General features: G+C 47.2%; 1 protein-coding gene across 1 annotated transcript in view; it reads right to left on the bottom strand.

Annotated features, from left to right (window-relative positions):
- The window catches only part of grid2ipb (glutamate receptor, ionotropic, delta 2 (Grid2) interacting protein, b), a 186,422-nt gene that overhangs the window by 126,932 nt on the left and 33,164 nt on the right, over positions 1 to 26,326 (bottom strand). The window contains 1 exon segment of the mRNA XM_086002222.1: positions 2,600 to 2,857. Coding sequence (XP_085858348.1) covers positions 2,600 to 2,857 — 258 coding nt within the window.

A 26,326-nucleotide genomic window follows, 5' to 3' on the forward strand; every position in this document is an offset into this window, starting at 1 on the left:
ACACAGCCAGAGCTCGGGTCAATATAAACACAGCCAGAGCTCAGGTCAGTGTAAACACAGCCAGAGCTCGGGTCAATATAAACACAGCCAGAGCGCGGGTCAATATAAACACAGCCAGAGCTCGGGTCAGTGTAAACACAGACAGAGCTCGGGTCAATATAAACACAGCCAGAGCTCAGGTCAGTGTATACACAGCCAGAGCTCGGGTCAATATAAACACAGCCAGAGCTCGGGTCAGTGTAAACACAGCCAGAGCTCGGGTCAATATAAACACAGCCAGAGCTCAGGTCAGTGTATACACAGCCAGAGCTCGGGTCAATACAAACACAGCCAGAGCTCAGGTCAGTGTAAACGCAGCCAGAGCTCGGGTCAATATAAACACAGCCAGAGCTCGGGTCAATATAAACACAGCCGAAATGTGTCTGATGCATGGACCAATGTCAGCGCAGCTGGAGTGTGGATCATCAGAAACTGAAAAAGCAGTAGAATTTCCACTGATGTAAACCATGTACAAGGGTACTTCAATACACTCTTAGGGCGCTAACGGGAGGCGCAAAGCAACCAAATTTTTAGGCCTTGACATTCACAACACGAGAGCACACCGACACATTCACAACACGAGAGCACACCGACACATTCACAACACGAGAGCACACCGACACATTCACAACACGAGAGCACACCGACACATTCACAACACGAGAGCACGCCGACACATTCACAACACGAGAGCACACCGACACATTCACAACACGAGAGCACACCGACACATTCACAACACGAGAGCACACCGACACATTTACAACACGAGAGCACACCGACACATTTACAACACGAGAGCACACCGACACATTCACAACACGAGAGCACACCGACACATAGAAGATAGGAGCAGGAGTAGGCCATTCGGCCCCTCAAGCCTGCCCCGCCATTCAATGAGATCATGGCTGATCATCCAAATTCAGTACCCTGTCCCTGCCTTCTCCCCATATCCCTTGATCCTTAAGAAATATATCCAACTCCTTCTTGAATATATTTAACGAACTGGCCTCCACCGCCCTCTGTGGCAGAGAATTCCACAGTTTCACCACTCTCTGGGTGAAGAAATTCCTCCTCATCTCAGTCCTAAATGGCTTACCCCTTATCCTTAGTCTATGACCCCTGGTTCTGGACTCCCCGGCCATCGGAAACATCCTTCCTGCATCTAGTCTGTCCAGGCCTGACAGAATTTTATAGGTTTCGATGAGATCCCCTCTCAATCTTCTAAACTCCAGTGAGTATAAGCCTAATTGACACAATCTCTCCTTATACGTCATTCCTGCCATCCCAGGTATCAGCCTGGTGAATCTTCACTGCACTCCTTCCATGGCAAGAACATCCTTCCTCAGATAAGGCGACCAACACTGCACACAATACTCAAGGTGCGGTCTCACCAAGGCCCTGTACAACTGCAGCAAGACATCCTTGTTCCTGTACTCGAACCCTCTTGCTACGAAGGCCAACATACCATTTGCCTTCTTAACCGCCTGCTGCACCTGCATGCTTACCTTCAGCGACTGGTACACAAGAACACCCAGGTCTCTTTGCACTTCCCCTTTTCCCAATCTATTGCCATTCAAATAATAATCTGCCTTCCTGTTTTTGCCACCAAAGTGGATAACCTCACATTTATCCACATTATAGTGCATTTGCCATGTTTCTGCCCAATCACCCAACCTGTCCAAATCGTACTGGAGTTTCACGACATCCTCCTCACAGCATACCCTCCCACCCAGCTTTGTGTCGTCTGCAAATTTGGAGATATTACATCCAATTCCCTCGTCCAGATCATTAATATATATTGTGAACAGCTGGGGTCCTAGGACCGATCCTTGCGGTATCCCACTAGTCACTGCCTGCCACTCGGAAAACGACCCGTTTATTCCAACTCTTTGCTTTCTATCCGCCAACCAGTTCTCTATCCAAGTCAACACATTCACAACACGAGAGCACACCGACACATTCAAAACAGTGCACCAACACAATCACTGTACAAGATGCATTGAAGCATACACGACAAACGAAGGCACAACACAAAGCATAAGACCGCAGCAATGCAAATATGACATGATAGTGCACAAATGCAAACACAGCACAAGAATGCACCAAAGCAACGATAACTCGAGAACGCACCAATGCAAACTCAACTCGAAAACACACCAATGCAAACACTGCACAAGAACACAACACACACCACACAAGCCTGTATCAACTCAAACACAATATGGTGTTCATGTGTCTGAAAGATGCATCAATGTAAACACACACCATTGGAATTTTGGCAACACAGGTACTGTTCAGTGCAAACATGACACAAGTATCTCCAAGGGGTATAACACTGCATCACCCCATCAAGCACACCAAGCTCAGGTAAAACACAGTATGGATAGAGCTCCCCCTACGATACCTTGACAATTTACCGAAACCTGACTCATGTGTTATTTCAAGGAGTCTTTTAATGACAGTGTCACAATGGTAGCATTATTGCAGAGCTCTGTGCACTCATACTACAATACATGATTAATACTGAATCTATGAGAGAGGAACCCAGTTTCTTTACCTGCGGGAGGCTGCTGCCCTCACACTGCCTCCTAAGATAGAGCCTGTCTTTCTGATGCTCTGCCCTGGTTCCTCCGGGTTCCGAGGGGTTGAGCTGGCGCGGGTGGAGACGAGCAGGCGTTCCTGGTGATCTTCGCTCCGGCTCCTGCGCAGGCGGCTGGTGCTGTCGGCCCTGCTCTTGGTGCTGCAGACCTTGCTGATGAGGCTCTGCGACACCACCTCGTCGAACCGCTGCCGGTGCTTCTTCGGGATGAAAATCCTGGCAAACATGACGGAGAGGAGAAAAGGGGAAACATCAAGCCACGAGCCTCCAGCACAATCCACAGCTGAATGACTGACTACGAGCAGGTGTGAGCAAACAGTCGGGGAGGATGGAGATAATCACCACCTCCGGTTAACACTGCTTCATATGCAGTCATTTACCTTACCCACGTGTGTGTCTATTTTCTGAAACCGTGGGCAGTGCCAGGCTCGCTCTTTAAGCTGACAATCCTGTTTATCTGACATTTTATCCAGCCACTTACACAGGTTTCCATTCTAACATACACAGAACCTGCACTGCAGGCATTTTAATATTAGTTTAGCATTCAGATGAGCTTCTCGACAGATTCACACTAAAATGTAGGCTATATTTAGAGTGTGTTTAGCTGCTCCAGCCTGCTATGTTCGAGGGTGGAGGCAACTGAGGGTCAAGATTTCAATTCCAAGCGCTTGAATGGCCTCCCTGCCGCCTGCATGAGGGTCCGAATATTTTTCAGTGTGAACAGCCACATGTAGAGTTACTGTTAAGATTCTTTAACTTTCTGGAATCCCAGCTCCCAAGCCAATCTTTTTTAGCCTTTTTTCCAATCATCCTCTGAAAGGTGATGATTTTAAAGGAATAAGAGAGAGCAGCTACTGAGAGAAACTGCCTTCGGGGTCAATGTGTTCAACCTACGCACGCAGTACAGTGACGCACACAGTGCATTGACACACACAGTACAGTGACGCACCCAGAGCAGTGACTGCTCCAACAGACTGACAGCCCCCATTTTAAAAAAACAAGAAAGGTCTGGAAATACGAGGGCCAAGTCCCTGACGTGGCCTCGGGGACTGGCCCCACCTACAATAAGGGAGCCCCGTGGAATTGGGCAGGTAGGTTTGGCCGCACTTGCTGCTGAACTTTCGATTTCGTGGGAGAGGAAATTCTCTTGACTTTTAGAGGTCCTGCTTCAAGCCCGATTACTGCCCGGCAAATTATTTCAATCTAGCGAGGTCCCGTGATAAATTCCCCGTGGACTTTTGCAGCACATTCATTCACTGAGCACCTGGATAAAGTGGGCCTCCACGCTGTTTGCTATAGAACAGCACTACGTAAAGTGAGGGTGCCTGATTTGTGATAGTTGCATGCCGCTGTTTCTGACTTGGTATCACTGAACTTTGGTCAGTATAGCTAGTGCAGTTATTCTGTTTCTTCCGCTTGCTGCTGTTCTTCTGCTATTTAGCTCTCCTTTGCTAGTCACCTACAATAGCAGTATTTCTGCTGCCACTAGGTGTCAACAGAGACATGGACAGCAGGCACCTCAAAGCACTGGAGAGGTACCACCAACGCTGCCTCCGCAAGATCCTGCAAATCCATTGGCAGGATAGGCGCACCAACGTCAGTGTTCTTGCTCAGGCCAACATCCCCAGCATCGAAGCTTTGACCACGCTCAATCAGCTCCGATGGACGGGTCACGTTGTCCGCATGCCCGATACGAGACTCCCAAAACAAGCGCTCTACTCGGAGCTCCGGCACGGCAAGAGAGCCCCAGGTGGGCAGAGGAAACGCTTCAAGGACACCCTCAAAGCCTCCTTGAAAAAGTGCAACATTCCCACCGACACCTGGGAATCCCTGGCCCAAGTCCGCACAAAGTGGAGGAGAAGCATCCGGGAAGGCGCCGAACACCTCGAGTCTCTTCGCCGGGAGCAAGTGCAAGCCAAGCGCGGAGCAAGTGCAAGCCAAGCGCAAGCAGCGTAAGGAGCGCACGTCAACCCAAGCACCCCACCCACCCGCCCCTTCAACCACCGTCTGCCCCACCCGTGACAGAGACTGTGGGTCCCGCATTGGACTCATCGGTCACCTGAGAACTCATTTTTAATGTGGAAGTAAGTCATCCTCGGTTCCGAGGGACTGCCTAAGAAGAAAAAGAAGAGGTGTCAACTGCACTCAGCATGAGCTTTCCATTGAGCCCTGCCAATGACTGCCTTGGGTCTGGAGAGGGAAGAGGAGTTCCAGTGGAGCGAGGCAAGGCAGATGCGCTTGCACCTCCAGTACCTGCAGGGGATCCAGGAACCACATCATCTAATCCAGGCACAAGTACTTCAGCTTGTCTGCAGTGACTGCCTTCACCGTCTACACTTCAGTAGGCAAGCTGTCACTGAGATATGCCATCTTCTGCAGCCTGACCAGACTAGATCCACCAAAGGGACAGTCCCACCAGTTGCAGTGAAAGTCACCACAGTATTGATTTGTTTTTATGCCACTGGGTCCTTTCGCGCCACCATTGGCGACATTTGCCAGATTAGTCAGACGTCGGCACACCAATGCACCAAGCAGGTCACCGAAGCATTGTTTACCAGGGACAACACATGCCACAGTCCTCATGGAAAGGAGGCAACAATCCGAGAAGGCGCAGGACTTTTACCAGGTAGCTGGTTTCTCAAAAGCGCAGGGCTCGTTGATGGTGCCTGTGTAGCTATCAGAGCACCTAGAACATATATGAATTAAAAAGAGACTATTCCATCAATGTTCTGCCGGTACTGGACCACCAAAAACACAATAACGCAGCTGACTGTAAGATACTCTAGCAGCAGCCATGATATCATCTTGCACCAGGCCACAGCTCTTTGACGGAGCAAGCAGACTGCTGCAAGAGCAGGGCTACCCCTCGCAGCCCTAGCCGTTAACACCAGTCAGGAATTCCCACACTTGAGGCAAATAGAAAGTGCAATGAGACTCAGGCCTCCGCCCAAATTCTGGTGAACTTTTGATCAACGTGGTGAAGCAGGACTTCCACTGTCTGGACAGATCAGGTGGGGGCCTGCTCTATAGCCCTGACAAAGTATGCAAGATCATCTGTGTCTGATCTGTGCTGCACAACTTCACCACTTATAGAGAGGAACTCGTGCATCCCAAAGGGCTGTAAGGCAAGTCCACAGCCTTTACTGCAGAAGAGAAGAATTGGACGAGGCAGACACAAGGCCAGCCAAACCAGTGTCAAGGAGTGACTGACTGGACTTGCAGTTAAAAGCAACATGAACAGCCCTATGGTCCTATCAGTGCTACGCCTGCCACATACCAACAGGCAGGACTGAATCCCTTTGTCTTCACAACTATCCCAGAATGTTTTCCCCCAACACCAATGTTCATTGGAGCCCAAGGTCTCAATAGTAGTATCAGTGCTTGAGCCCTGTGTCCTCCCCCACCGCCTGTACCGCCCCACACATTACTATGGAGACTTGCTCCACTGTGCCCTGCAGGCTCCTGAAACCCTGTTGAATATCTACACAGATGTCAGAGCAGCCCCGCTGCATGTTCTCTGCCATTCCATGCAAGGAGCTCTGAAGATTCTCAAAGGTCTGTGCGAGGCATGTCTGCTGACTAATCAGCACAGAACAGTACGCAGCCTGCAAGGTACAAATCCATGGATCCCCCAGCAGTTGTCTGTTTATCCATAATTTTCTCTTGTTGGAGCTCGTCTGTCACCTGCACTTACTCCCCCTTCACTGGTGCTCAATGATCGACCGAGTGCTCCTTGCCGTCTCCCTCTATGATTCTTCGAAGGGTGTATATCTGTACTGGTGCTTGAAGGATCTGGAGTGTTTGACAGGTGCTTATGTTATGGGGCTGCCTCTTGCTTCTCCCTGGTCTTCGCATCATCTTGGGCGGCACGAAAAGAAAGGAACAAGTGTTAGCATAGGGTATGCAGCCAATGGCTGCGCATAAAGTAGCAAGGCTAATACGATGCTTTGCAGCTGAGCAGCAGACGTGGCTGCTTATTAGTCCTTGACTGAATGTAAAGAGCCAGCAAGAAGACAATATTCAAGCTAGCTTACCTTGCTGGGCTGGCACAAAGCCACCAAGTTCTAATTCACCCACTTCCTCAATAGCCATCCTACCAATTAGTTGGAGGGCCTGCTCCTCATGCCAATTGAGGTGATGGAGGTTAGGTTGTCTGTGAGGGTTCTCTCCTGAAGGTTGTGAGCAACCTGTCCTACAAAATCAGAGCAAATAGATGCTATCAGCCTGAGAATATACCATAGAAACATGTGTGTTTAGGAACAAGAGTAGGCTATTTAGCCCCTCGAGCCTGTTCCGCCATTCAATGAGATCATGGCTGATCTGTGACCTAACTCCATATCCTTTGTCCCATATCCCTCAATACCTTTGGTTAACAAAAATCTTTCAATCTCAGATTCAAAATTAATTGATCTAGCATCAACTGCCATTTGCAGAAGAGAGTTCCAAACTTCTAACACCCTTCCAGGGAATACAACCCTAGTTTGTGTAATCTCTTACAGCACAGAAGAGTGCCATTCCGCCCATCATGTCTGTGCCTGTTCATCACTAGTGCAATCCAAAACTAACCCCACTGCCTTACTCTCTTCTCGTAGCCCTGCATCTTCCCTTGCTTCATGGCTGCCATAATCCTGGTGCATAGATGGATCTATCTCATTAGCCACTTCTTCAAAAATCTCTATTAAATTAATTAACTTGTCTTTAATAAATTCATGTTAGCTGTCCTTGATTAACCCATGCGTTTGTAAATGTTCATTAATTTTATCTTGATTTATGGATTCTAAGAGTTTGCCCACAACTCACGTTGGACTAACTGGTCTATAGTTACCTGATTTATCTTTCTTGCACAAAGTTGTTACATCGGCTACTCTCCAAGCTAATGACACAATTTGCATATTTAATGAGTATTGAAAAATTGTGGTCAGGACCTCTGCTATCTCCTTTTTGACTTCTTTCAAAAGCTGAGCGTGCATGCTGACAGGGCCCAGTGACCTATCCACACTAATTTCTGCTAATTTGTTCAGAACCAATTTTATTCTGCAATCGAGCCTCTGCTATCTCCTACCTGACTTCCTCCAACAGCCTAGGGTGCAGCCATTGGGGACTTAACGACTTTGAGAGCTGCTAATGTTTTCAGAACCAATTCCTTTCCTACAGGTATCTGCAGCATTTGTTCGATATCTTCCTCTCGTACATCTACATCATTCGTAAAAACCAATGTAAAATATTTATTTAATTCCTTCTTTCAGATGTGACGTTAAACCGAGGCCCCGTCTGCTCTCTCAGGTGGACGTAAAAGATCCCATGGCACTATTTCAAAGAAGAGCAGGGAAGTTCTCCCCGGTGTCCTAGCCAACATATATCCCTCAAACAATATAGGAAAAGAAAACAGATAATTTGGTCACTGTTTGTGGGACCTTGCTGTGCACAAATTGGCTGCTGCGTTTCCTACATTCCTACATTACAACAGTGACTACGTTTCAAAAGTATTTAATTGGCTGTAAAGCGCTTTGGGATGTCCTGAGGTCCCACTGGAATAGGCTGACACTGCGTGTGACTAATGTCAACCAATTTGTTTATTCCAAAAGGGAAGCAGATTTATGAGTCAATAAGGGACTGGTTGAGGGGGAGCAGGGAAGGTCCTGAAATAGCAGCTACACATTGAGGTGAGATGGACAGCTGAACAGCCATCTCTTACTCCTGCTCTCTAATACTGTGTTTACATAAGCCTGGATATTAGCAGATTCCACAGTGTGGCCCACTCACCTTTCACTCAGCACCTTAGAGCATGGTGATAAGGTAAAGTCTATGGTTGATGCTTTCAGAAATAAAGAGGTTACAGTCACTTTCCCTCCAACCCTCAAAGTACATCATCTATTTTCACTGTTGAAGTGGAACTGAAGGAGGCTCCAATCTCTTGCGATTAGCAGTTTGAGTGCTGCGCTGCCTGTCCACAGGCAGCGCAGCACTCAATTAGTTACTAAGTAGGAGAAAGGGCAATGGGGGCAATTGGCAACTCACACAAGGTATACAGTCTCTTTGTAAACATGTCAGTGTGACCAATTGAGATGCCCTAGATCCTGTCCATTGCAGAATGGCCACTGTATCACTCACATCTGGGCTACATTCCACATCGCTGTAGCCAAAAGGACCGAAAGAAAGAAAGAAAGACTTGCATTTATGTAGCTCCTTTCACAACCACTGGACGTCCCAAAGCACTTTACAGCCAATGAAGTACTTTTTGAAGTGCAGTCATTGTTGTAATTTAGGAAACGGGGCAGCCAATTTGCACACAGCAAGCTCCCAAAAACAGCAACCAGATAATCTGTTTGAGTGATGTTGCTTGAGGGATAAATATTGGCCAGGACACCAGGGATAACTCCCTTGCCCTTCTTCGAAATAGTGCCATGGGATCTTTTACGTCCACCCGAGAGAGTAGATGGAGCCTCGGTTTAACGTCTCATCCAAAAGACGGCACCTCTGACAGTGCAGCACTCCCTCAGTACTACACTGGAGTGTCAGCCTAGATTTTTGTGCTCAAGCCCCTGGAGTGGGATTTGAACCCACAACCTTCTGACTCAGAGGCAAGGGTGCTAACAACTGAGCCACGGCTGACACACGGATGACCGAGGCCATCATTCTGTGGTTACTTGTAGCTGTCTCCATCCTCCAGTGCCTGTGCCCATCCTCCAGTGACTGTGCCCATCCTCTAGTGCCTGCACCCATCCTCTAGTGCCTGCACCCATCCTCCAATGCCTGCGCCCATCCTCCAGTGACTGTGCCCATCCTCCAGTGCCTGCACCCATCCTCCAGTGACTGCGCCCATCCTCCAGTGCCAGTGTCCATCCTCCAGTGCCTGCGCCCATCCTCCAGTGCCAGTGCCCATCCTCCAGTGCCTGCGCCCATCCTCCAGTGACTGCGCCCATCCTCCAGTGCCAGTGTCCATCCTCCAGTGACTGTGCCCATCCTCCAGTGACTGTGCCCATCCTCCAGTGCCTGCGCTCATCCTCCAGTGACTGTGCCCATCCTCCAGTGACTGCGCCCATCCTCCAGTGCCAGTGCCCATCCTCCAGTGACTGCGCCCATCCTCCAGTGACTGTGCCCATCCTCCAGTGTCTGTGCCCATCCTCCAGTGCCAGTGCCCATCCTCCAGTAACTATGCCCATCCTCCAGTGACTGTGCCCATCCTCCAGTGACTGTGCCCATCCTCCAGTGACTGGGCCCATCCTCCATTGACTGTGCCCATCCTCCAGTGACTGCGCCCATCCTCCAGTGACTGCACCCATTCTCCAGTGCCAGTGCCCATCCTCCAGTGGCTGCACCCATCCTCCAGTGACTGTGCCCATCCTCCAGTGACTGTGCCCATCCTCCAGTGACTGTGCCCATCCTCCAGTGCCAGTGCCCATCCTCCAGTCACTGCACCCATCCTCCAGTGCCTGTGCCCATCCTCCAGTGCCAGTGCCCATCCTCCAGTGCCTGCGCCCATCCTCCAGTCACTGCGCCCATCCTCCAGTGCCTGTGCCCATCCTCCAGTGCCAGTGCCCATCCTCCAGTGCCAGTGCCCATCCTCCAGTGCCTATGCCCATCCTCCAGTGACTGCGCCCATCCTCCAGTGCCTGCGTCCATCCTCCAGTGACTGTGCCCATCCTCCAGTGCCAGGGCCCATCCTCCAGTGACTGTGCCCATCCTCCAGTGACTGCGCCCATCCTCCAGTGCCCGCGTCCATCCTCCAGTGACTGTGCCCATCCTCCAGTGCCAGTGCCCATCCTCCAGTGACTGTGCCCATCCTCCAGTGCCTGCGTCCATCCTCCAGTGCCCGCGTCCATCCTCCAGTGACTGTGCCCATCCTCCAGTGCCAGTGCCCATCCTCCAGTGACTGCGCCCATCCTCCAGTGCCTGCGTCCATCCTCCAGTTACTGTGCCCATCCTCCAGTGACTGTGCCCATCCTCCAGTGCCAGTGCCCATCCTCCAGTGACTGCGCCCATCCTCCAGTGCCTGCGTCCATCTTCCAGTTACTGTGCCCATCCTCCAGTGACTGTGCCCATCCTCCAGTGCCAGTGCCCATCCTCCAGTGCCAGTGCCCATCCTCCAGTGCCTGCGCCCATCCTCCAGTGACTGTCCCTATCTTCAATGAAAACCCCTTCTGACTTGAACCAGATCCGTTCTCATCTTTTGCATGCCTTCAAAGGTGAACTAAGCAAATACTTGCTGAGATGAGACTTGAAATAAAAGGTAAAGCTGTTTTATTTCTTGTTGAATGAATATACAGAACAACAGCTATGGCTGCATTCACTTACTTCCATTAGCACATCCTGCCTTCTCAACCCTTTTTTTTGTACAAACACTAACTCCAGTTGTTCTTGGAGGTTGAACACCACATACAGTACATGATTGATGAATGTGCATAAAAGAGACTGAGATTAACTGTGGTTCCACCTCATCTCCGTTAGTATCACAGTGATGGTAACTCCCAGTTATCTGAGGGATCCCAATGCGGAGGAGGAGTCAGCACCTACTCAGAGAAGGCAATCTACACTCTGGTGCTAAACTGTGAGAAGACCTTTCCGCAAACCACAGCTTACCTCAAATTAATCAGCTTCTTGTCCCAGTAATTACTTAAATTTATGTGTTTCCTCCTAGAGTATAACACTTTTACCAGCCTGTTAATCAGCATAACCAGCAGAACCACCAGTGCCGCATCCGAGAACCTGTGCGCCCTCTCCCTTGGTCCGTGAACCATTCAGCAACGCGCCGCTGTGTGCCAGCCAGGGCACGCCACACCTTCAGTGGAAGTGGGTGCGAGGAACCCACATATACTGCTCCACAAAAATTGCATCTAATCAGCACTCGAGTGCTAAACCTGCAGGTTTCTGGTTTATCACCTAAGGCAAGTTCAAATTATGGTAATCAGCAATTAGGACCAAAATTGTGTGCTAAATCCAGTCTTTCAAACAGGCTGGTCTTATTAGCACTGCACCCATTTGTTAGACATCCTGGAGAGATGTATGTTGGACATCTTGGGGAGTTAAGGGTTAACAGTCGAACTTTTGTATCTTAAAGCAACAGGTTTTCCAATATGAACAGGATGACATTGAAGTGTTGCAAAAGGATTGCGTTGTCAGGCTTTCCGATATAAAAAGGATGTCTTTGAAGTGCCATGAGGAGAAGGCATTGCTTGTTTTCTGAAATATAAAGTGCTTGTGTAAGGGAATGAGTGTTAGTAATGACATTACCCATGAGTGGTTTCATTTTAGGGTAATAAAACAAGGGAGTCCTTTTGCTAAAGATAACAGTAGGTAAAGGAAGTCTTGTGTTGGGGAAATGGTTCTGAGATAAACAATTTCAAACTGTTTACATAGATTTGTTCCTTTGTTCCTTTACCTGTCCCATCACCACCTCCTCTGGCCTTCAATATCTCTCAATGTCTCTCTATCTCTCCTGCTTTCTATCCTATCACTGACCTTCCCTTTTGTTCTTTCATCCCCTCCCCCTTTTCTCAGCCCCCAACTTGTTTAAAATCTATTCCCTTTCCTGCTTTTTTCTAGTTCTGACGAAGGGTCATTGACCTGAAACGTTGACTCTGTTTCTCTCTCCGCAGATGCTGCCCTGGCCTGCTGAGTTTTTCCAGCGTTTTCTGTTGTTATTTCGGATTTCCAGCATCCGCAGTATTTTGCTATCGTGTTTACATAGTCTGTTTTCAGAGGATTTTGGAAATAGATACGTCATTTTAACATTCTCCTTTGATGTAGTTAAAATATGGTGACTAAAGGAGCATGGTTTTCAACAGTTTGTCAGAGTGTGCTCAAAAGATACAGAAACCAAATATCCACTCTCTGTATGCAGTTAAGACTGATCACCTTTACTGTGTATCAATAAAGTCTGTTCCGTATACTCCACTACGAGGTCTCATGCTTACTCGAAACGTGTTGTTGTGAACCAGAGGAGAAAGGAGGTTGCTTAACACCATTTAGCGCCTGTTTTCACCCTTTGGCTAAAATAACCCCCAGGTTGTTTTATCCCCATTGACACATCGGGAGTCACATTTGGAATATATGTTCAAGAGGACATTGATGCATTGGGGAGGCTTCAGAGAAGAGAGACTGGACTCCCCCAGATGTTCAGTGAGGAAAAAGAATTCCCTGGTGTGGTTCTAAGACAAGAGGATCCCAGGGTCAGTTCCTGGTCTGTGCTGAAATAGCTACACTTCCCAGGTAGTGAGGCTGTTAGGATTGACTGACCAGGGTTCACAGGAAAATACTTGCCAGAAGGTGTGCTAAAGCTGGAGTCTTACAACGCACTGGTTGGACCACACTTAGAATAATGTATTAATACGACATAAAAAGATATCCTGAGGACCCAGAGAAGAGAATAAAACTGATGAGCTACGAAGAAAGATTAGAAAAGTTTAAACCTTACAGTTTGAGGAGAGGTAGTGAGGCAGATCCCCGCTGAGATAGAAAAATTACCATTTAATATTTTATGTAAGTCTCTGCTCCCAACACAGAGCCTCACTCATCAGAAGTCCAGATCGGAGAGTTGTCCACAGAGATCAGTGTGCCAGATATGTGTTGTGACCAATGATTCGTTGATTAATTTTACCTATTAAGGTAAACCCAAAATATTACTTGGAGATGTCAGGAATATGGAAATTAGTGAAACTGAAAGTTAAAACAGATATTAGGAAAAAGTTCTTCATAGTGAGAAGTGTTTGGAATAATCCACCAGGCAGAGTAATAGAGATAAAAAACACTAGGGGGGTTAACTTTGGTTGATTTGCGCCTCCCGTTAGCACCCTATAACAGGGCGCAAATCAACTAGCGCCTGGGCGCGGCGCCATGAACGCCTCCCGCGAAATTCAGTGGGAGGTTAGCGGCGTCGCTAACCATTAGCACCGCATGGCGCTGCGCCACTGGCGATGATGTCATTGCTGTGCGCAACGCCCCAGCTGTAACATTGGGTGGCGCCCCCCAACTTACCACCGGACGTTATGTCCGCCGGGATCAGGGGGAACTACCTGCGGCCGGGGCGGCGCTAGTTAAAGGGGAGGTGGCGGGCGGCCATTTTTGTTGCTGGCTGCCTGCCAGCACCTGCCCCCGTTGCTGTCCCCGGCCCCCGTGAAGCCCCCCCCGCGGGGTGCCGGCTGCTCTCCGTGAGCCTGGCACTCCTTTTGAGTGCTGGGCTCGTTTGCAGGCACTCCCGATCCCTGGTGGCCCAGCTGGGCAACAGGATGCGCTACACCAGGACTGTTCAATAAGGGGAGGAAGGCCTGCAGTACTGCGGCTTGACGTGCCACAGCGTATTGGCACGCAGCACCCCAAGAGGGACTCGGGGCGCTACCTGGGAAAATCGGCCGTGAGGGCACTCTTTTTCAGGGCGCCCCGGCGAAGGTAGCGGCCCAAAGTGGCGCTACCCAATTTTTACCCCTAGGGACTTTCAAAATATAATTAGATGCCATGACAAAATATTCCACAGGGATGAGCTTCGATGGGGAGAATGGCTTTTTCTCATTCCTGACTTTCATGTTTCTTAGTGGAACTAATTGGTAATTCTTTGTGCATTGAGTGCTGCTGGAGTTTTGCTAAGTGGGTGGAAAAATCATTTAAGTGTATTTTGTGAATTTTAGTGTGTTAAGAAGTCAATTATTTGAAGTAAGTTTAATTTTTTAAGGGTTTTTTAAACTCTTGGGCAGTTTAAACCGGAAGTAGAATCTGGGTATAAAAAGGGAGGGGCTAGTGCAGTGCACGGAGTGCTTTGTGCATTGAGTGCTGCTGGAGTTTTGCTAAGTGGGAGAGTTCGGACAAGTGGGAGGTGAGGGTGTGTTTTTTGCTCTGTTTTGTTCCCCACTCCCAGGCTTAGACATCACTGCAGAGGCGGAGCAGCGAGACGAGTCAACCAAACAGGCCCCACAGACAGTATTCAAGGAGGAGGTTGGTGATCAGCTGGTTGGTTGGTTTTCTTCCTTCTCTTCTCTTTTATACCTTTAAGTTGGTAAGTCCTATTGAATAGTCGTGTGACATTATCATCTATATCCGGGCAGGGTCTTCATAACTAATAATAAGAAATTTAATTAATTATATAGAATGGAGCAGGTGATGTGTTACTGTTGCGAGATGTGGGAGCCGGTGGTCCCCATTGAGGCTCACGGTGATAACATCTGCGACAAGTGTTTGCTGCTAGAGGAACTCAAGTTCCATGTTATGGAGCTTGAGACCGAGCTTCAGACACTGCGACACATCAGGGAGGGGGAGAAGTTCCTGGACTCTATGTTTCAGGAGATGGTCACACCTATGAAGTTAATTACTGCAGATGTAGTCCGTGGTCAGGGACAGGACGGTGTGACTACGAGTGAGGAAGGTACAGGGATCCAGGGTGTAGTGTTGAAGGAGACGCAGCCCTTCTTCTTGTCCAGCAGGATCGAGGTTCTTACTCCCTGTGAGTGCGGGAGCGGGGACTGCAGGGAGGATGAGCAACCTGGCCACAGCACTGTGGTGCAGGGGGCCATTCAAGTGGAGGGAGTAAAAAGAAATGTTGTAGTGGTAGGGGATAGTATCATTAGGGGGATAGATAGGGTTCTCTGCAGTCAAGAACGGGAGTCCCGAAGGCTGTGTTGCCTGCCCGGTGCCAGGGTTAAGGACATCTCTTCTGGGCTGGAAAGAAACTTGGAGTGGGAGGGGGAGGATCCAGTTGTCATGGTCCATGTTGGTACAAACGACGTAGATAGGACAAGGAAGACGGTTCTGTTAAAGGAGTATGAGCAGCTAGGGGTCAAATTAAAAAACAGAACCTCAAGGGTAATAATCTCTGGGTTATTACCTGAGCCACGAGCGAATTTGGCTAGGATAAATAAAATTAAAGAGTTAAATGCGTGGCTCAAAGACTGGTGTGGGAGAAATGGGTTTTGCTTCTTGGGACACTGGCACCAGTACTGGGACAGGAGGGAGCTGTTCCGTTGGGACGGACTCCACTTGGCCAGTGCTGGGACTAGAGTCCTGGCGAATCATATAACTAGGGCTGTAGAGAGGGCTTTAAACGAATTAGTCGGGGGGGAGGTTTCTAGAGAGCAAATAATAGAAATGACAACAGAGAAAATCAAATCAAAACATAGTCTTAGGTAGCAGTGGGGGAATTAAAAAACAGAACGTGTCAGGAAGGGACAGAAGGTATGGAGTAAAAAGTAAAGTACTAAAAAGGGAAAAAACAGGAACTAAGTGTTACAAAACATATTTGAAAGTTCTTTATCTGAATGCACGTAGCATTCGTAACAAAATGAATGAGTTAATGGCACAAATAACGACATATGGGTATGATCTTGTGGCCATTACAGAAACATGGCTGCAGGGTGACCATGACTGGGAATTAAACATACCAGGTTATTTAACAATCAGGAAGGACAGGCAGGAAGGGAGAGGAGGTGGGGTGGCTATGTTAATAAAGGAAGGAATCACTATAATACAGAGAAATGATATTGGGTCAAAGGAGCAGGATAGTGAAACAGTTTGGGTGGAGATAAGGAATAATAAGGGGAAAAAAACACTAGTGGGTGTAGTCTATAAGCCTCTGAACAGTTGCAACTCTGTTGGACGGAGTATTAATCAGGAAATAGTTGAGGCTTGTAATAAGGGAACAGCTATAATTATGGGGGATTTTAATTATCATATTAACTGGACAAATCAAATTGGGCAGAGCAGCCTTGAGGATGAGTTCATTGAGTGTATTAGGGATGGGTTTCTTGAGCAGTATGTAACTGAACCGACCAGGGGGCAAGCAACCTTAGATTTGGTCCTGTGTAATGAGACAGGATTAATTAAAAATGTCCTAGTAAAGGATCCCCTTGGAATGAGTGACCATAACATGGTTGAGTTCCATATTCAATTAGAGGGTGAGAAGGTTGGATCTCAAACAAGCGTGCTGAGCTTGAATAAAGGAGACTATGATGGTATGAGAGCGGAATTGATTAGAGTGGACTGGGAAAATAGATTAAAGGGTAAGACGGTACATGATCAGTGGTGTACATTTAAGGAGTTATTTTACAACTTCCAAAAAAAATATATTCCACTGAGGAAAAAAGGGTGTAAAAGAAAAGATAGCCATCCGTGGCTAAGTAAAGTAATTAATGTTGTGTATGTAATATGTGTGCTACTTTAAACCTATGGACAGGACTGCACTACTTGTAGGGCGTAGTGATACGCAGTACCACTCCTGGCCATAGGGGTATAAATAGTACTGTGGGTACTGATCTCCCCTCAGTTCCCGCCTGTGGGCATGAAGTAAAGACCTACGGGTAGTCCCTACCTCCAACCAGTAAAGACCTGTTTGAGTTATACGTTTAAGTCTTTGTGTTAATTGTTCAATACAATACACATACTTAACACTGGCGACGAGTCAGATTCTTACCCTGCGGCAGTTATTCCACGGCGGCTTCGTCCACAGACAGGACGTTGAAGAGAGGTTTCAAACCGCACCACCCCACTGGAAGCGACAGGCATTAGGACCCTGAAGCCTCCATCAGCGACTGAAAACTGGAGGACAGAAGACATCCTGCAGCTTCTTTTTCAACCTCGGTGGTGGGTAAGCCGAGCAGCGTCGGCTGCAAAGACAGGGCTGGGGGAAGTCGGAGGTACAAGGGCGATCGCGATCGGGAGATAAGGGCCATCGATCGCAATCCCTGATAAGGGCCGCACTCGGGCTGAAAGGCGCAGCGTCGGCAGACACTGAAGGCGCGAGAGCCGCGGTGAAAAGCGCGGGCCATCGATCGCGGCGGAGATAAGGGCCGCACTCGGGGCTGAAGGGAGACGGCGTCGGGGGACGGGTGAAGACCGCCAAGCGCGGGAAAACCGCCATTTTGTGGGCGGAGGACGACGGCAAGAGCGGGAAGCCGCCATCTTTGATAACAAGTAAAGAAAAGAAAATCTGAGAAATTGCAAATCTACAATGCCTAAACACGGGAATATTAGCACCTTTGATAGTGACCTCGAAGATTGGGCCATATATGTTGAAAGAGTAAAAAATTATTGTAAGGCCAATAAAATTCGTGACCAAGATAAAGCTCTAACATTATTAAATTTAATGGGTGCGAAGACATACGGGCAATTGAAACACCTGTTATCACCAGATGAACCGGCGGATAAGACGTTCGATGAGATTGTTACTGTCCTGAAAGATCATCTAAACCCCACGCCGCTGATGCTAGCGGAACGATTTAAATTTTACGACAGAAGGCAGCTACAGCATGAAAGCAATGCTGAATATTTGCTGGAATTGCGTAAATTAGCGAAATATTGCCAGTTTGGAACGGGACTGACAGATGCACTACGAGACAAATTTGTGTGTGGTTTATTTAAACAGGATACACAAAAGCGACTGCTCGAGGAGAATGAGCTGACGCTTGAGAAGGCGGTCACTATGGCAGCAGCACACGAAGCCGCAGCGAGAGGCACGGCAGTAATGCAGCTACGGTCACCGGAGCTCAGTGCACACAAATTGGGTGTGAGTTCTGGCAAATGTTATCGTTGTGGAAAGACAACGCATGATCAGAACCAGTGTTGGTTTAAAAACCAAGAATGTAGAACTTGTGGTAGGCTTGGACACATAGCTAGAGTATGCAGGTCAGGGAAGAAGACCAGCAACAAGAAGTCACCGCAAGGAAAATACGCAAAAGTACACAAGGTGGCCGAACAGGAGTCCGATTCAGACGCTAGCAGTAATGAACTGGCTGGCTTAAGCAGTATTGAACTGGCTAGCTTAAGGGTACTCAACGTGGGTAAGGGTGCAGACCTCCAGACAATTTGGGTCACTCTTCAGATAGAAGGAGTCCAAGTAAAACTGGAATTGGACACTGGATCGGCATTGACGGTCATAAATAAGAAAGATTATGGAAGGTTATTCCAACATATTCCCCTACAGGATACGGAGCTCATATTGAAAACATACACGGGGCAAAGAGTGTACCCCATCGGGAAAATTGAGGTCACAGTGGTCCACAAGGGCGAAGAAAGTCAAATAATGGACTTATATGTGATATCTGAAGGAGGTCCTCCACTACTAGGATGGGAGTGGATTAGGAAAATGAATATCGACTGGCATTTCCTACAAACAATAACGAGTGAGAACTCGGTGAACATAATCAACCCAGACTCTGGAACTGATGATGGTAAGACCAACCCGTGTGCAAAAGACAAAGTTTCAGCACAGAATTCCACTGAGATAGAGAATTCTGAGTCTGTCCAGTCTACTGACATGCACATTTCTGAGGGACACCGGGCTCGAACTCAACTCCATTTCAAACTGCAACAGCAATTAGAACAAATGATTCGCCGTTTTGAGCAAGAGATGAATGCGATGAAAGAGTTCTTTGATATAGAGTGGGAACATCTGGAAAGACAACAGAAGCAGCTGCTGGAGCAAATGGAGCAGGAGCACACAAAACGTCTGATGTCAGAGGAGTTAACGGTCAGCCAACTCCTGCATATGCTGAAGGACAGGACTCTGAAATGGGAAAAACTTGAACACGAACTTCAATATTCAAACGAAAGGGGTTCGGAGCTCTCAAAGGTTATTGGAAGAGCTGAGGTGGCAACACAGACTGAGATGACTGCAACAGAGCAGCCCTTGGATGCCAAAAGTACGCTGACTCACGTCAATGTAGAACAACAGACCGCTGAAACAGCTGCTACGGTAGAGGGATTGAATAGTCCGATCAATCAATCTCCAAAAGAAGTTGAAGTAGTAAAATCTCAAATGAGGTCATTAGTAAACGACTTGCTGAAAGCCCAGAAAAAGCTGGATGAAGAGGTACGCATGAAGAAGTCTCTTCAGGAAAGATGTCTGGACTTGGAACAAAAGCTGGCTAACGCCCAGCTGGGTATGGAGGAAATAGAAGACCCTCTCGCTGGCCTAGATCAGGACGACACCGAATATTACCATGACCTATTGAGTGACACTGAATATTATAGTGACCTGGTCTGCCCAGCTTGTGATGAAAACTCCCAAAGTGCAGAAATCAGGATGAATCACTTAAAGTCTAAGGAACATAGGGAGATGGTGGCGCTACAGCTGGCAGCTGACAGGGGAGCCCAGAGAGTCTCTAAGAAGCAGAAAAGGAAAGGACGAAGCAGAAGATGATAACCATCTGAACCATTATCACCCCTACCAGATCACACACGTGGTCCCTCCGAACGGAGCCAAATCAGTTCGGAAGTTCAAGCTGTTAAATCCATGGAAGGACTATTGAATGAGTCACTCCAGCAACGTGAACCGACTACACCACAGAGACTGAATCTGTGAACTATTTTCCGCAGAGATTGAATCTGTGAACTGTTTTCCGCAGAGACTGAATCTGTGATCTGTTTTGACATGAAGTTATCTATGTATCTATGTTATTCTGTTATGTAAACCTGAAGTTATATATGTATATATGTTATTACGTTATGTTAAATGGGGAGATGACTGTAAAGCTAAGAAGGGAGGAATGTTGTGTATGTAATATGTGTGCTACTTTAAACCTATGGACAGGACTGCACTACTTGTAGGGCGTAGTGATACGCAGTACCACTCCTGGCCATAGGGGTATAAATAGTACTGTGGGTACTGATCTCCCCTCAGTTCCCGCCTGTGGGCATGAAGTAAAGACCTACGGGTAGTCCCTACCTCCAACGAGTAAAGATCTGTTTGAGTTATACGTTTAAGTCTTTGTGTTAATTGTTCAATACAATACACATACTTAACAATTAAGGATAGTATCCGACTAAAAACAAGGGCATATAAGGTAGCCAAATCTAGTGGGAGAATGGAAGATTGGGAAGTCTTTAAAAGACAGCAAAAAATAACTAAAAGATTGATTAAGAAAGGGAAGATAGATTATGAAAGTAAATTAGCAAAAAATATAAAAACAGACAGCAAGAGTTTCTATAGTTATATAAAAAGAAAAAGGGTGGCGAAAGTAAATGTTGGTCCCTTAGAGGATGAGACCGGGAAATTAATGGTGGGAAACATGGAGATGGCAAAAACACTGAACAATTATTTTGTATCAGTCTTTACAGTAGAGGACACTAAGAATATCCCAACACTGGACAAACAGGGGGCTCTAAGGGGGGAGGAACTAAATACGATTAAAATCACTAAGGAAGTGGTACTTGGTAAAATAATGGGACTCAAGGCGGATAAATCCCCTGGACCTGATGGCTTGCATCCTAGGGTCTTGAGGGAAGTAGCGGTAGGGATTGTGGATGCATTGGTAATAATTTTCCAAAACTCACTGGACTCAGCAAAGGTCCCGGCAGATTGGAAAACTGCTAATGTAACTCCCTTATTTAAAAAGGGTAGTAGGCAGAAGGCTGGAAACTATAGACCTGTTAGCCTAACATCTGTGGTTGGTAAAATGTTAGAGTCCATTATTAAGGAGACAGTAACGGGACATTTGGATAAACATAATTTAATAGGACAAACTCAGCATGGTTTCATGAAGGGGAAGTCATGTTTAACAAATTTGCTTGAGTTTTTTGAGGAAGTAACATACAGGGTGGATAAAGGGGAACCAGTGGACGTAGTGTATTTAGACTTCCAAAAGGCATTTGACAAGGTGCCACACAAAAGATTATTGCTCAAGATAAAAAATCACGGGATTGGGGGTAATATTCTGGCGTGGGTGGAGGATTGGCTCTCTAACAGAAAGCAGAGAGTTGGGATAAATGGTTCGTTCTCAGATTGGCAACCAGTAACTAGTGGTGTTCCGCAGGGGTCAGTGCTGGGTCCCCAACTCTTTACAATCTATATTAACGATTTGGAGGAGGGGACCGAGTGTAACATATCAAAGTTTGCAGATGATACAAAGATGGGACGGAAAGTAGTGAGTGAGGAGGACATAAAAAACCTGCAAAGGGACATAGACAGGCTAAGTAAGTGGGCAGAGATTTGGCAGATGGAATACAATACTGGAAAGTGTGAGGTTATGCACTTTGGCAGGAAAAATCATAGAGCAAGTTATTATCTTAATGGCAAGAAACTGGAAAGTACTGTAGTACAAAGGGATCTGGGGGTCCTGGTGCACGAAACTCAAAAAGTTAGTATGCAGGTGCAGCAAGTGATCAAGAAGGCCAATGGAATGTTGGCTTTTATTGCTAGGGGGATGGAATATAAAAACAGGGAGGTATTGCTGCAGTTGTACAAGGTATTGGTGAGACTGCACCTGGAATACTGCATACAGTTTTGGTGTCCATACTTAAGAAAAGACATACTTGCTCTCGAGTCAGTACAAAGAAGGTTCACTCGGTTAATCCCGGGGATGAGGGGGTAGTCATATGAGGAGAGGTTGAGTAGATTGGGACTCTACTCATTGGAGTTCAGGAGAATGAGAGGCGATCTTATTGAAACATATAAGATTGTGAAGGGGCTTGATCGGGTGGATGCGGTGAGGATGTTCCCAATGATGGGTGAAACTAGAACTAGGGGGCATAATCTTAAAATAAGGGGCTGCTCTTTCAAAACTGAGATGAGGAGAAACTTCTTCACTCAGAGGGTGGTAGGTTTGTGGAATTTGCTGCCCCAGAAAGCTGTGGAAGCTACATCATTAAATAAATTTAAAACAGAAATAGATAGTTTCCTAGAAGTAAAGGGAATTAAGGGTTACGGGGAGTGGGCAGGAAATTGGACATGAGTCTAGGTTCGGAATGGTCATGGCCCTGTGGGTAGTGGAGTGGGCCCAGGGGCCGTGTAGCCTGGTTCTGCTCCTACTGTGTTCTAATTCTGTGTTAGATTTCAGGAGATGGTTTTATTCCTGTTCCTGGCTGGGGTGGAGATCGCCTTTACAGAAGGTAAGTACTGTAGAAAATATAGGGACAGAGTGATCTCCTGGAAGAATTTCGATCGCCTAGATGGGTCGGAGAGGAATTTCCCAGATTTTTTTCTCCCAAATTAGCCATTGGGTCTTTATCTGGTTTTTCGCCTCTCCCGGGAGATCACATGGGTTCGGGTGGATGCAGAGTGATAGAAGATTTGAGGTTAGGATCAGATCAGCCATGATCTTATTGAATGGTGGAGCAGGCTCGAGGGGCCGATTGGCCTACTCCTGCTCCTATTTCTTATGTTCTTTGAGAGCTAGCACAGATACGGTGGGCCAAATGGCCTCCTTCTGTGCTGTTTGATTCTATGATTCTCCTGATTGTTATCAGGAACCCTGCTGGAAAAATGTGTGGGTGTGGGCATTGGAAGGAAGATTTTCCAGTCGACACGGTTTAGATGCCAACAGTAACCCATTTATTTTAAATGGGATAATGCCATCACCCAACCTCGGCTCAGGTGTGGACAGAATCATACTCGGCTATTATGCTGCCAATGGTCATGGCCCAAGCTCTTGCACGAGGGCTGGAGAGTTGGCTGAGATATGAGTGGGCTCCCAGTGCCTGTGGAACAGGCAGTTAAGTGGTTGTAATCCCCTTCCCTCCTCCAGGAGACGGGACCCATAGAAACATAGAAGATAGGAGCAGGAGTAGGCCATTTGGCCCCTCGAGCCCGCTCCGCCATTTAATGAGATCATGGCTGATCATCCAAATTCAGTACCCTGTCCCTGCTTTCTCCCCATATCCCTTCATCCCCTTAGCCTCAAGAAAGATATCCAACTCCTTCTTGAATATATTTAATGAATTGGCCTCAACTGCCCTGTGTGGCAGAGAATTCCACAGGTTCACCACACTCTGGGTGAAGAAATTCCTCCTCATCTCAGTCCTAAATGGCTTACCCCTTACCCTTAGACTGTGACCCTGGTTCTGGACTCCCCTGCCATCGGGAACATCCTTCCTGCATCTAGTCTGTCTAGTCCTGTTAGAATTTTATAAGTTTCAATGAGATCCTCTCTCATTCTTCTAAACTCTAGCGAATATAAGCCTAATTGACCCAATCTCTCCTCATACATCATTCCTGCCATCCCAAGTATCGGTCTGGTGAATCTTCGCTGCACTCTCTCCATGGCAAGAACATCCCTCCTCAGATAAGGCGAACAAAACTGCACACAATACTCAAGGTGTGGTCTCACCAAGGCCCTGTACAACTGCAGCAAGACATCCTTGCTCCTGTACTCGAATCCTCTTGCTATGAAGGCCAACATACCATTTGCCTTCTTAACCGCCTGCTGCACCTGCATGCTTACCTTCAGCGACTGGTGCACAAGGACACCCAGGTCTCGTTTCACTTCCCCTTTTCCCAATCTATTGCAGTTCAGATAATAATCTGTCTTCCTGTTTTTGCCACCGAAGTGGATAACCTCGCATTTATCCACATTATACTGCATTTGCCATGCATCTGCCCAGTCACCCAACCTGTCCAAATCATCCTGGAGTTTCTCGGCATCCTCCTCACAGCACACACGCCCACCCAGCTTTGCGTCGTCTGCAAACTTGGAGATATTACATCTAGTTCCCTTGTCTAGATCATTTATATATATTGTGAATAGCTGGGGTCCTAGCACCAATCCCTGCGGTACCCCACTAGTCACTGCCTGCCACTCAGAAAAAGACCCGTTTATTCCAACTCTTTGCTTCCTGTCTGCCAACCAGTTCTCTATCCAAAACAGTACCTTACCCCCAATCCCATGTGTTTTAACTTTACACGCTAGTCTCTTATGCGGAACCTTATCGAAAGCCTTCTGAAAGTTCAAATACACCACATCTACTGGTTCTCCCTGATCTATTCTACCAGTTACATCCTCAAAAAATTCCAGTAGATTAGTCAAGCATGATTTACCTTTTGTAAATCCATGCTGACTTTGTCCGATCCTGTCACTGTTTTCCAAGTGCTCTGCTATTACATCTTTTATAATGGACTCTAGCATTTCCCCCACTACCGATGTCAGGCTTACCGATCTATAATTCCCCGCTTTTTCTCTACCACCCTTTTTAAATAGTGGGTTACATTAGCTATCCTCCAATCCATGGAAACTGTTCCAGAGTCTATAGAATTTTGGAAGATGACCAGCATCTACTATTTCTAAGACCACTTCCTTAAGTACCCTAGGATGTAGATTATCAGGCCCTGGGGATTTATCGGCCTTCAATCCTGTCAATTTCCCTAACATCATTTCCCTACAAATACTGATTTCATTCAATTCCTCCCTCTCATTAGACCCTATGTTCCCCGACATCTCTGGGAGGTTATTTGTGTCTTCCTTTGTGAAGACAGAACCAAAGTATGTATTTAATTGGTCTGCCATTTCTTTGTTCCCCATTATAAATTCCCCTGATTCTGACTGCAAGGGACCTACGCTTGACTTCACCAATCTTTTTCTCTTCACATATCTATAGAAGCTTTTACAGTCAGTTTTTATGTTCCCTGCAAGCTTACTCTCGTAATCTATTTCCCCCTCTTAATTAATCCCTTTGTCCTCCTTTGCTGAATCCTAAACTGCTCCCAATCCTCAGGTTTGCTGCTTTTTCTGGCCAAATTATATGTGCTCTCCTTGGATCTTATGCTATCCCTAATTTCCCTTGTTTGCCACGGTTGAGTCACCTTTTTTGTTTTATTTTTATGCCAAACAGGGATGAACAAATTCTGTAGTTCATCCATGCGATCTTTAAATGTTTGTCATTGCCTATCCACCGTCAACCCTTTAAGTAATGTTCCCCAATCCATCCTAGCCAACTCGTGCCTCATACCATCATAGTTTCCTTTATTTAAATTCAGGATCCTAGTCTCTGAGTCAACTACTTCACTCACCATTTTAATGAAGAATTCTATCATATTATGATCACTCCTCCCCAAGGGGCCTCGCACAACAAGATTGCTAATTAATCCTTTCGCATTACATAATACCCAGTCTAAGATGGCCTGATCTCTAGTTGGTTCCTCGACATATTGGTCCAGGAAACCTTCCTGTCTTTTGTTTCTATCCTTGCTTCCCTTTCCTCTGTCTCCTTGCACAGGTTCCCAACCCCTGCCATTTTAGTTTAAATCCTCCCCAACAGCACTAGCAAACACTCCCCCTAGGACATCGGTTCCGGTCCTACCCAGGTGCATACCATCCAGTTTGTACTGGTCCCACCTCCCCCAGAACCGGTTCCAATGTCCCAGGAATTTGAATCCCTCCCCCTTGCACCTTCCTCTAGCCACGGATTCACCTGAAATATCCTTCTATTTCTACTCAACCCGGCGCAAGTCGGCTGCCCGCCTCCTGGGAAGATGGCGCGGAGGCGGGTTGAGGGCGTGATGGGTACCCGCCCCCAGATTCTGCCATTTTCCCGGCAGTCCCGCCTCCCCAGGGCTGGCAAAATCGCTCCCAAAAGTAAAGAAGATCGAGGGGGACATGGTACAGGTCTTTGCAATACAAAGAGGAATCAGTAATACAGGAATAAGCAGCTTATTTAACTTAGACTGTGAGCACAAATTAACAAAGCGAGAACTAGAAATTAGAACTATTTCTTTTCCCACAGAGACCTGAAAAACTGGAACAGACTCCACGCAAAGGTAGCTGATGCTGTGCCAATTACAAGGAGCTGCATAACTATCTTTTCTTGAACAAATTGAAGGTTATAAGGATAAAAAAAGGCATGGGATCAAACACGCTGCACAACATGCCTTTCCTGTCCTGCTGGGGCCAAGGAGTGCATTGCCTTTGGGAAAGGGAGTGGAGTTACCTGTATTAGGTTAGCTTTCTCATGAAATTGGGCAAGTTGGATAGGGTCCATGCAAGGGCAAACGATACA

This window comes from Somniosus microcephalus, chromosome 11 (genome assembly GCF_052327205.1).
Source record: "Somniosus microcephalus isolate GS21.2 chromosome 11, FLI_Smic_1.0, whole genome shotgun sequence".
NCBI classification, from domain to species: domain Eukaryota; kingdom Metazoa; phylum Chordata; class Chondrichthyes; order Squaliformes; family Somniosidae; genus Somniosus; species Somniosus microcephalus.